The following is a 13,091-nucleotide window of genomic DNA, read 5'->3' as shown; positions in this document are numbered from 1 at the left end:
TTTCAGCAGCTCTCATTGCTTCTTGGATTGTAGGACAATCAACGCCGTGTTCTTCTTTTTCTTCATTATCTTCATTAACATCCATTTCCACATTTTGTACTTGTTCCACAATTTCTTTATCACTTAAAACTTAAAATGTTTCCACCTGATCGTCTACTGAAATGTAGGAGTCAAGATCAGTTCCAAACTCTCTCTGGTTTACATTAAATTTTTTTATCCACTCTGACAAAGGCCTTTCGTCATCCTCGTCAACATTCTGAACATTGGGAGAAACTACAGTAAATTTAGCTTGATGAAAAAACTTACAAATTGTCACTGACGTAACCGCACTCCACGCATTGTCTAAAAACTGAACTGCATCAAGGATGGTAATGTTCACGGGTTCAAGAGAAGAATTTTTCTTTTATTTTTAAGAGAGTTCCTTGTCACACTTTCTCAATTCTTTAAAAATAGCAGAAGTCATCCACGCTTTTTTGTTGGCTGTGTAATTTTTATGTTTTTGAAACATCTAGGATGTAAACTTTTCCCAATAACCAAAAGCATTCTTTTCTCTGTACCTGTCATGTTCGCACAAACAAAAGCCGTGACTCTTTGTTTGGAAAGCTTTTTACCGACACATTTTTGATTTTTGAAATTTAAAGTTTTGTCTGACGTTAATTTGTAAAAGACACCAGATTCATCGCCATTGAAGATATCTTCATCATTGTATGGTTGCCTGCCTTAGTTGTCGCCATATGTTTTGTAACTAATCACCTTTCACGTTCTCGTCCACACATTTTGCCTCTCCAACAATTTTCGCGAAGGAAATTGAGTGCCGGGCTTTAAACCGATCTAGTCAGCCGCTAGAGCATGTGAAATTTTCACCACACAGTTTTCCGAACTAAGTAGCTTTCTCCTTTAAAAGTGGCCCGGACACAGAAATATCAGAACTGCGACTCTGCTTGAACCATTTGAGTAGAGCTGAATCTACATTACCACGAATACACTTCCTAATATTTTTAACATTTTCTCCCTCCTCATTAAAGGCTTTTAAAATTTTGTCCTTGTTTTTTAGGATTGAGCCGACAGTCGAATTAACAAGTCTAAATTGCCTACATATATCTGCAAATTTTGGACCACTTTCAAATGCTCTTACAACACGCACTTTATCTTTAGGCAAAGCCTTCCTTTTAGTACTACAACTTGCCAGATTAAAAAATAAAAAGATCATTACTAGTAGCGAAAATTTCTTAAATTGGATGTTCTGAAACAGAAAATTTGAAGGGATATCGGGATTTCTTACACAGAAGGGATAATCGGGCTTTCTCACATTCTTGAAAGGACCAATGCCGGAAAGCCGGAAACGCATTGCACTTTATTCTTCATATAATAAAAAACGACAACCTACTGTAAAATTTTATGACGCTATAGACGAGGCTTGCTTTATTTTTAGCCAATAAAACCGGGTTTTTAATAATGTTATCGAATAGTTTTTGGCCGGACCTATTAAAAATTGACGTTACAACCGAGATGACGTAACTACCGAGGCCGTAATATCCAAATTCCACTGTATATAGTGCCACCGAATTTTATCTTGAAAGGGACAGAATACAGTCAACTCCCGTTTATATGTGGATTTAATAGGCACGCAAAATCGCGGATAAACCGCTAAATCGTTAAACGAAGTTGATTAAAAGCAAAAAAATAAAAATTTAGTTTCACATAAAGCTTTAATCTATAATTTTCACAGATTATTCCATTTTTTACACTTTTTGAAAGAAGTCTGTCCCTTTTTCTGCTTATTTGGTGGGAAAACGAGTTTTTTAATTCTATATTGCACTTTGGGCAGCATCAATTATTGGTCAACGAGTACCTTCTTGGTTTTGAAGTCGTGGCGGTGGGGGATAGGTGCCGCGCGTGATGCGCAATCGTTTTTTACTTTCTGGACGACTCTCACATCTGGCTGGACGACACTTCATCATGATCATGAAGTACATTGACATCGTATTTATCGTATATTTTACTATGAAATTGAATTTATCATATTTCTTTTGCAGATCTAATATTTGCAATTGTTTGGAAACATCTACTTTGCCCATTGTATTTCCTTAAGAGTAAAGTATTTTGTGAGATTCTTATATTTATGTTTTCGTCTCTCTTCCTTTTTTTTATTAGGTTTTTCTATTAAAGTAATGTATATTGTTAAGCTTCCCTTTAAGTAAATTTAAAAATAAGTAAAATAAATAAATTTAAATATTCCTTGAGTCCATTAAATCAACTAACACCTTACACCATATTTTTAAAACAGGACTGAAATAATTTTTTTTAATATGATTTTAATATGATGACTATTTATATCGATTTCAGCGTATGTTGCTTTACACAATCGAGGAAAAGTATATTTCGGTGGCCTAAATATTTACAGAAATCAGTAGCCAGTGTTTCTCTCGATAATAGTGTCTACAAACCATGATTTTTATTTTGTTGTAAGTGACAACGGAAACGTATCATAGTGTATAATGTGCTTCAATCAATTTTACATAGATCTCAAAATAATTACCAGCTTTAGTATCGTCTTCTCTTACAATAAAGTGTGGATCTTAAGTAAAAATAATCATCATTCATCCTGCTGTCTACTGTTGAATGTAGGCCTTCTTCAAAAATAGACTCTGTCTTTTGTTTTGTGTCCAGTGTGTTCTTTTTTCAGATCATCTGTCCAGCTTTTTATTAAAGAAATAGTTGTCGTCCTCTGAAACTATTTGGTATGTTCTTCTTTTTCTTCATTATAGTATGGTTTACGTGAAATACATATCTTTCATCTCCATTTTTCTGTCTATAAAATCTTGTAATGCCTTTCACTCTTCCGAGCGATATCATGTCACTTTTACATCTATATAAAAAGGACGGGGTGGTTATTGTCTTATAAATTTTTATCATTGTATCCACATTGTAGTGTTTTGTGAATTGTTCCGTATATATACTGAAACTTGTCAATTTTATGATCAAAATTTAAACAGGTTAACTTTGAAGGATGCGTCCAATCGTGGGATCAACATTGTAAACATTGTGTAGGTTAGTAGTTTTAGTAGATTTTAAAATCTAGGTAAAATGTAGCGTAGGTATTCCTTTAAAAATACATAGCTTTATATAGAGGTTGTAAATTGGGACATCCTGTATATGCCTTACTACTGTAGCCACTACCAATCTATTTGTGTCGAAATATTTTTTAATATCCAGAACAGATTTCCTAGTAGACTTCATCTCGTTTAGGGTGATCGTTGAGAATCAGTATCTAACTGCCCCACAGCCCATTCAGCGAATACACGTCGTTGTATATGGTCGTTTACCTTCACCTCCTGGGTCAGTTAATTTTTTACTGGTGTAGGTATAAGTCACAACGAAAAATTCGCCAAGCTGTGATCTGTGAAAGCTCACAAGCGACGTGAAATCGCTTGGTTAGGATTCCCTGCACACTCTTACGGACAGCGACGATGTTTTCGGCAGATCGTGCGTTTCACCGACGTGCGAGGGTTGGTTGATAGTTTACTGAACCAGTGGACTTAAAGGGTACCCCCTGTTAAGATAGTCAAATCGTCCTCACTCGCAGAATTCGATTTTTTTCATTTTGTTACGTTTTATGTGATTAAAAAATAAGACTCGACGTAATTTTAGCCCGCCACCCCCTCCCTCTACCCCCAAAAACGTCGTTTTTTGTTTTTTTTTAGTGATTTGTAATCAATTTAAAAATTTCAAAAAATTCACACGCGTATTGAGGCTTTTATAAAACTTGTCTATTTTCTAGAGACCCATAGATTGAGTGTACATAACGTAAAAATGCATTTTTTATTCGGTTTAATTTTTTTTTTTTTGGAGATGGCTAATAAAAGATGAAAGGATGAGGAGGATATGACTGAAAGGTGATGAAAGATGGAAAAATCCAGTCAAAACTTCCAAAAACATTTGAAAACCGGATTTTTCGCATAAGATGAGGTTGCATATATTTCTCTACGGCTGGAAAATATATCACATCATCTTTTTCAAGAACATATTTTGAAACGTGTCATTTAATGGCGCATAACGGCAAAAAATTTGAAAAATCCGGTAAAATACCCAATAATACTTGAAAACCGGGTTTTCGCATGTTTCAAGAAATCTCTATTCTTGTCCTGATCCTAGTCTAGTCCTGGTCTTACTAATGATCGATTCCTTTAAAAAAGATATATTTTCAGAGAGCCTAAAGACAGCCATTATTATTCCTCTTCATAAGGGTGGTGAACAATCGAATGTCTGCAACTATAGACCTTAGCCTCATACCTTAGTATAGCCCTATTAACGGTCATATCCAATATTATTGAGAGACTTATAAAAGCCCGACTTTTGGCCTTTCTCGTTGAAAACAACATTTTATCACAAAGTCAGTTCGGCTTTTTATCTACGTGTACCAGTGGTACTATGTTTTCTGTACTACATGAGGTTTATCACGCACTAAATTTCTACGGAATTCGAGGTATTTCTTTGAATTGGTTCCAATCTTACTTGAGGAATAGGAAACAGCCAGTTAGAGCAAGTGGTACTGACTCTAGTCACAAAAGCATTGTATGTGGAGTACCACAAGGTTCGGTATTGGGTCCTCTACTTTTCCTTGTCTTTATAAATGACATCACTAACTTAAAAATCGATGGGGAAACTGATGATACCTGTATTACCTGGAGGAACTCTAATATTTCAACTCTTCATGCAACTATAACTTCTGATCTACTTCTAAAATAAAAACCTGGTCCGACTCTAATTTACTCTCTTTTAACGTGGATAAGACAGTAGCATTATCCTATAAAGGAGCTCTTCAATCCTTGCTTCTTAATATCAAAAAAATCAGTATCGTTGATTTTGTAAAATTTCTTAGTATTTTTATAGACAGCAACCTTAAATGATCCATTCATATCGGTTTGTTAAGTAAGAAACCAGCCTCAGCCTGCTACGCAATAAGATCTGTTTCGAAGGAAATCAATTTAGCATCTTCCAAAATAACTTATTTTTATTTGTTCGAGTCTCATCTTCGATATTCCTTTTTAGGGTTCTAGTACAGCTGCCCAATCTGATGTTATTTTTAAATTACAAAAAAGAGCAATTCGGTATCTTTTTTTCCTCAGTAGAATAACACATTGTAAAAGCTACTTCAAAAATCACGGGATTTTAACTCTTCCCTCTTTATATATTTTAGAAACTGTTTGCTTAATTCGTAAACACCTACATATTTTTCCAACAAGACCTAATAATGACATTAGAGCATATTTCTATTCTACTCTAGCTTCTTTGAATATGAGAAAAATATCTTCTCATATTATTTTATAAAATTTTTGAAAACATGCTGTTTAATGATGTATAAAAATAAAAAAAAGTTGGGTAAATTCAGTAAAAACCTCCGAATTACCTTTGGAAACTTGATTTTTCGCGTAAACGATGGTTTTATTTGCTTTTTTGAATCTGAAAATATTCTTTTTGATATATTTTTTAATCCCTTAAAAATCTCAAAAAAACATGTTTTTTTGAAGGTTTAAAGGTGTTTTGCCCAATTTTTAATTTAGTTTTAAGTTCAGATTATATATAACCTATATAAAACGTTGGTTTGATGTATTTTGAAATCCATAAAAGGGGGGAAAATGCACAAAAACCACTAAAAAACCAATATTCGGGTATTTGGATGTTGTCACGGAAGAATCTCGAAAAAATCAGAAACATATTTTTTTATAAAATACACAAAATAAAAAAAAATAGACCTGCAGCCATTTCCAAAAAGTTTTTTCAAAACTTTTTTTCAAAAAAAAATGCATATATAGGTTATATACACTCACCGTAAGGGTCTATAAAAATTAACAAGCGTTGTAAAAGCCTCATCTATACGTGTGAATTTTTTGAAATTTTTAAATTGATAACAAATCAACCCACCGAAAAAAAAAAATAAAAATATAAAAAATAATAAAAGATAATTTTGGTGGTAAGGGTAAGGGAGGGAGATGGCGGGCTAAATCACATAAAAGGTAAAAAATTAAAAACATTGAATTCTGAGAGTGAGGACATTTTGCTTATTTTAACGACGTGTTTTAGTCGACATCTTTTTTACCAAATTATATTGCCCAATTCTGGTTATTTTTTTGATGTGATTTTACACTGACACTTCATATAAGCCATTCTTCGTGGCTATGGTAACGCAATATATTCTTTATCCATGAATTGTGTCTATGCTACCTAAATATCAACACATCTTCGTAAATATCAATAAGTAAAATATGAATCATGTCCAATTTACAATCCGTGTCCCGTGTGTTCGAATATTTTGTTCACTTTAATTCAATTGCGTTTTAAGAATACCATTAGTAGTTGAACACACTTGAAATTTTTGGCAAAGATTCTAAGGCGTCAAAAATTGCATCATGAGATCGATCTTTTTCAGTTTTAATTTTGCGTTTCGCTTCTGTTACACGAAAAATGAATCGTTTCCGTGTTTATTTACCATAATGACGATCTATTTATCGAATTTGCATATACATACACCTCCGGAGCTTGTCCGATTTTAGCACGGGTCTTCTAAAAATAGCCGTGATGCTTAGTCAGGTCGGTAGACCCCTAGACTTTTTTAGATTTCTAAATTTATGCGCCAGTAGCGATCACCGTCGACCGAATTAATGTCAGTCGAAAAACCACCGTCCTACTTTTCTATAAAACAATGTGTTGTACGTTAGAATTGCTAAAAAGTGCGTACCTCGTTTTATGTATTCTTTAAAACATGTCATTGAGCCATAGAAAAAACACTCATTTGCCGCTAAAACTTAACCGAATCCCGCCGCATATCATGAAACTAAAAAAGTTGAATTGCGCCATTTACGCTAACACGTCATACGACGACGAGGACGTTAATAATATTCCACTGTCTGTCTTAGAAATTAACGAAAGAACCACCGAGCACGCCAAACCGTCGGCCACTTTCTACCTCAACGAGAAACCTAAGTACGACGATCCAGCTCCCGGTACCACCAACGATTTCGTCATCGGCAGCTTGGTAGAGGTTCTGAACGACGTCAGCGATAATCCTTTGTACGGAGTCGTCAGGTGGATGGGCGTTGAAAGCGGAACTAACTTTGTTCTTGTAGGGGTAAGTAGTTTTTATTTGCAGTTTATATCAAAACGATATGATACAGTACGTTCAACCAGCTTACACCTTTAAAAGATTAACAGAATCCAGATTTATGTATCCACTTTCGACAGCATTTCATTGACAAACTTAATCCAGTTTCATGATTCCATTTAGCTGTAGCTTGACTAATTTGGCTTTTTCCAAAATCTGTACATTTTCAAAATATAGAGATTTTCCAAAAAATGTTTTGCTAAGACAGTAATATTTGTTCTATTTTTCTTATACTGTTTTCGTGTGCAATAATTCTTCTATGTAGTCTTATAATTTACTTTATAAACCACATCTAATTGTCTGTCTTTATTAATATTATTGACCGTTAACTATCAACATTTCATTATTATTTTGTGATGATTTGAAATCTTCATAAATTTTTCTTTTTTTAATATTTATTGAAAGGCCATATTCTTTTGCATGATAAACTGTCTTGTTCATCAGTCTCTGTAAATCTTCGAGATTCTCTTCAAAAATAACAGTAACATCTGCATAAATAATATTGTTAATTGGTATTCCATTGACCTTTATTCCAGCAGTTTCTTCTTCAAGAGTCCTTAAAATTTCTTCAGAGTATGTATTGAAGAGAAGTGGTGACAGCCCAGGGTCTTACCTGACCCCTCTGTTAATTTTGACTTCTTGTGATGTGTTTTCTATTATTTTAAGAAGTATTTCTTAGTCAGAAGAGTATTTCTTCGACCTTTATTACAAATTTTCTCCTATTCATATCAGAAAATAGTTTTGGACGAATCGAGTTCTTACCTTTTTATCTAAAATACTTCCTGTTTTTCCCCATAATTCTTAATTATATTCTACATTATAGTTTTAGGAATATTAAGTTCATCCATCACTTCACGGATTGTTTTGTTGCGGCAGTAATCACGAATTTTTAAATTTGTAGAGATACCACGAACCATTTTATTGAAATAGTACAGCGATTCACTAAATTTTACAGGAAATTAACAGTAGAATATAGTGACGTTTTTTTTGGAGTGTCCGGTTGCATTGTTTTCGTAGGCTACTTGTCTTACCTTGTTTGGTTATGTCCTACTGTCCCATTATTTAATTTTCAAAAATTTTTACATAATATGATGATTCTTATGACATGAATAGATTATATGGGTTGTATAATAAACATTTAATTGCGTTTTGTGATTCTTCTTCTTCTTAAAGTGCCCTCTCCTCAATGGAGGTTGGCTACTACAATTTTAAACTCTTCTCTATCTTCAGCTGTTCTTATAGCTGTTCAAAATTTAGCCCTGTCCATTGTCGGATGTTTCTGAGCCACGATAGTCTTTTCCTTCCTAGGCCTCTCTTTCCCTCGATTTTTCCTTTCACTATAAGTTGGGCATATTGGTACTTATTATTTCTCAGTATGTGACCTAGGTATGATGTTTTTCTAACTTTTACTGTGTTAAAAAGTTCTCTTTCCTTGCCTATTCTATGCAGCACTTCTTCGTTTGAGGTATGCGATGTCCATGAAATTTTGAGTATTCTCCGGTAGATCCACATTTCAAAGGCCTCCAATTTATTTACGGTTGATGTTTTAAGGGTCCACGTTTCAACTGCATATAGAAGAGTCGACCAGACGTAGCATTTTGATAAACGTGGTCGAATTTCGAGTTTTATTCGAGAATCACAAAGCAGTTTTTTTATTTTTTCGAAAGATGGCTGTTCTATTCTCGATCTTATTTCTAGATCAGGATTTAGGCTGCTATCGATCCAACATCCCAGGTACTTAAATCTATTAACCTGTTCTAAAATGTGCCCATTTATTGTGCAAGGTTGAGGTACGTTTTGGTTTTTTCGGATTGACATCACTTTGGTTTTTTTAATGTTTATTTTCATACCAAATTGCTCACAGGTCGAGTTGGTCTTGTCGATGAGTCTTTGTAGACCTAAGTCGGAATCCGCAATTAACACTGTATCATCGGCGTATCTGATACTGTTGATATTTACGCCATTCACCTTGACTCCATCCTCGGAATCCTCCAATGCTTCTTTAAATAGAAACTCGGAGTAAAGATTAAACAGCAGAGGCGACAGAACACATCCCTGTCTAACTCCCCTCCTAATTTCTACTTCTGCGGATGTGGAACCTTCGATCCTAAAGAAAGAACAGAAAGTAATAATTTATCAACATACTAAGTTATCCAATTAGGCTTTTTAAATTTATAAATTTTTTATTGCCAGCGCTATCTACCATACCCAGAACCTATTGTTTAATGTCGTTTAATTCTTGCATTTTGTTATGAATAGTCCTTGTTATTTTGTTATTTTAGGTGGAACTAGAAGAAGAACAACTTCATTTACCGTTGAATTTATCCGACGGTGTACATAAAGGAGATAGATTATTCAGTTGTGCTGAAAACAGGGCCATTTTTGTACCCCTAGATCAGTGTAGTAAAGATTCTAGGTTCCAGGACACACCGCCGCCCAGAGTTCACGAGGCTTCCGCTGTAGAACACAATATGGTAAGTGCAACATATTTTTCGCTATGAAAAGAACTATATAAAACTTATGTTACTGTATCGAATTCACTGTACTGTAATATTCCAACTATCTTTCATTGTATTAGAGATAACATGTAGTCTTATTTTTTGACACTTTAATCCAGACGTAGGATTAACTATGACCCCATTCATTCGTCTAGACTTAACCTGCATCACTTTTCTGTCTTGACAACGGTAACGCCGTGAATATAGCAATGTAAAGGTGGTATTGGTGGTCTAAATTCTCGTTTTGGACGAAACATTTAATTATTTTATTTTTACTGTGAACATAAGCTTATTAGAAACATTAGATTATTTTATTTTTACTGTGAACATCACATAACTGTTGAAACGGCTAGAAATGTCGAACAAAATAAACAGAAGAATCAATAGCATTCAGTAACTGACAAGGAACCTGTATGGTTAGGTCCCCAGATGTTTTAGAGAGTTTAACAGTAACTTTTTGTCGGTAACCTCTTTAACTTCGGTAACTTCTTTAGTAGAAAAGTGATTTTAGGATACCTATTTATTTCTACGACTTTTTTGGGCGGAAAAGTGCTTTTCGGTGACCTATTTATCGATACAATGATTTTTTAGTGATTTTCGGTGACTTATTTATCTATAAAAGTATTTTTTTAGTGGAAAAGGTCATTTTCGGTGACGTATTTATCTATACAGTGATTTTTTTGTGGAACAGTGATTTTCGGTTACATATTCATTTCTACAACGACTTTTTTGGTGGAAAAGTGGTTTTCGGTGATCCGTTTATCTTTACAACATTTTTGGAAGCATTTTCTTGCGTTCTTTATCTATTCGTAGAACCTAATAGCATGCTGTTAAGCCACTACATAATAGATTAAATCAAACAAACATCAATATGATACAAGACATTGAATGATTTACCGGGAATTTTGAGTTTTGTACCTAATTTTCAATCAAATTTCTTTAAGAGTTGTTATAATAATTATTAACTATAACTTTATTGTTCTATTTCTTCTAACTTCTAAATTGGTATATCATTACTATTTAAGATTTCCTATTTTTCTCATATAAACCGGTATTTGACAAATGTTTTACTTTAATTTATTTAATTATGAATGAAAACCTTTTGTGCAAATATCCGGCTTTGAAGGACCAAATTTACATTAATTTACCATATTTACGTATAAAATTAGTAATACTGTGATTTTCCTTTAGGATTGTCCGGTGATTCCAGGAGCCGTACCTCCTTTGTGCATGCCTACCGAAGAAGACGTAGAAGCGGTGTGCGGGAAGTACAGAGGCATTCAAGGACACCATAATTCCTGTTATCTGGACGTGACTTTGTTCGCAATGTTTACGTACACCTCGGTTTTCGATAGTATTTTATTTAGGCCTAAGAACATGTGTGATATTGATGACTACGAAGAAGTAAGTACATTTTTCGTGTCTAAATCCCTTTTATAATAACTTATTGCTATTTTAACACAATTTTCCTCAACCCTACGTTTCTATAACTAGAGCCATATTTATTGTATATATTTTAACCTTGTTCATATATGTTCGTAGTTCCCTTGCCATTTCATCTCGTCTTGTGTAAGTCTCGTTTAAACAGTTATTTCTACCCTTATATCTCGGTTATTGTATTGCACCATTCAAAATATGGCTCTTTAACTTGTGAACTGTCCTTGGCAAAGTGAATAATTAGCCCTTGTTTTACCTGTCAACTAACAAAAATCTGCAATAATTCAAATCTTTCAACAGCTCAAAGGAAAAAAGTTTTCAGCAGCCTTTGTCAGGTTGAAATAGGACAAAAAATAAACTAGAAGAGAAAGATTGGACAATTATATCCGCTTTTGACAACGATTTCCGATTTGGGAGTCATAAGATTTATAATAAAGAGTGTATTTTGCGACAAAAGCAACTATAAATACTTCTCTTTTGTATTAACCCAATTTTTTTAAATTGCTTATATCAGTTTGTTCGTTTATAATCTATTTTAAACCAAATTCCCAATGAGCTAAAGACTTGTTTTTAAAATTTGAAATAACATTGATATCTGTGAATTATTGTAGATTTAACCTCATCTTACTTCGTAACAACATTTTCTCATTTCAGGTACAGAGGGTGTTGAGGGAAGAAATCGTAAACCCTCTTAGAAAAAACCTTTTCGTCAGCGCAGACCACGTGATGAAGCTGCGTCGACTTTTAGATAGACTGAGCAATATTTCGGGCTTGACGAGCGAAGAGAAAGACCCGGAAGAATTTTTGAATTCCCTTCTGGCTCAAATTCTCAGAGCCGAACCCTTCCTGAAACTGAATTCAGGTCAAGAAACGTTTCATTATCAGTTGTTTGTAGAAAAAGACGCTCAACTCACCCTGCCTACAGTCCAGCAACTGTTCGAACAGAGTTTCTTGACTAGTAATATTAAACTGAAGGAAGTTCCTTCCTGTTTGATAATCCAGATGCCTCGGTTCGGTAAAAACTACAAGATGTACCCTAGGATATTGCCGTCGCAACTGCTGGACGTGACTGATGTGATAGATGGATCTCCACGAATCTGTATAGTTTGCGGGAAGCTGGCCCGGTACGAATGCAGAGAATGCTTCGACGATTGCAGCAACGCCGGTCTAGAGAGTACTGCTTTTTGTCCGGATTGTCTGAAGACAGTCCACAGGCACGAGAAACGGAAAAATCACAAACCTACGAAGCTGAACATAACCAGTGATTTTTCTTCTGTGCAGGATCTATATCCGTGGCCGAGGCTGTTCATGGAGTTATTTGCTGTGATTTGTATCGAAACGTCGCATTATGTGACATTTGTTAAGTGTGGCGTGGGCCACGAGGCTCCTTGGTGTTTTTTCGATTCCATGGCTGATAGATTAGGTAAGTTCATTACTATTTTGTTTTTCTTTAACAGAACACGTAAATTTTGCGTAAATTATCTAAAAATAATTGCCGGCCAAGTCTAGAGTTAGAGTAGTACGCCTAATACATATTAGTAAGTCACTTTAGGGGCCTTGAACGACAACTGCAATCATTGCATTCAAGATCAGATCTTATTAGGCTCGAAAATATGACAAAAAGCTCATAACATCAATAAAACTTAAATGAAAGTCAAAAAGCAATAAAAGGCGTCAAGAAAGTGACAATAACGTACAAAACTGTTGAAAAGTGACAAAAAACTACAAAACCGTTGAAAACTAACAAAAAACGTACAAAAGCGTTGAAAAAGTGACATCGACGTACAAAAACCCCGAAAAAGTGACAAAAGTCGTACAAAAGCGCTCAGAAAGTGTTTGGAAAGCGTCAAAAAAATCTAAAAAAATGATTACCAGGATTGTAAAGGCAATAAACAACGTCAAAGGCGTTAAAAAAATTTTGGGTTGAAAAACTGTCAAAAAGAGTTAAAACAAATCAAAGTAAAAAAAGAAATGAAAGAGGTCAAGAAAGTCAC

The 13,091-nt window shown here is 34.3% G+C and overlaps 1 protein-coding gene across 1 annotated transcript in view; it reads left to right on the top strand.

Moving 5' to 3' along the window:
• Positions 1–13,091, top strand: part of CYLD (ubiquitin carboxyl-terminal hydrolase CYLD) — a 52,681-nt gene that overhangs the window by 25,386 nt on the left and 14,204 nt on the right. Inside the window, exons 4-7 of the mRNA XM_072521050.1 lie at positions 6,918–7,129; positions 9,445–9,636; positions 10,852–11,064; positions 11,752–12,520. Coding sequence (XP_072377151.1) covers positions 6,918–7,129; positions 9,445–9,636; positions 10,852–11,064; positions 11,752–12,520 — 1,386 coding nt within the window. The remainder of the gene's footprint in view (positions 1–6,917; positions 7,130–9,444; positions 9,637–10,851; positions 11,065–11,751; positions 12,521–13,091) is intronic.

The sequence above is a fragment of the Diabrotica undecimpunctata genome, chromosome 1 (genome assembly GCF_040954645.1).
Source record: "Diabrotica undecimpunctata isolate CICGRU chromosome 1, icDiaUnde3, whole genome shotgun sequence".
In the NCBI taxonomy this organism is placed as follows: domain Eukaryota; kingdom Metazoa; phylum Arthropoda; class Insecta; order Coleoptera; family Chrysomelidae; genus Diabrotica; species Diabrotica undecimpunctata.
This window is presented reverse-complemented; position numbering and strand designations above follow the sequence as displayed.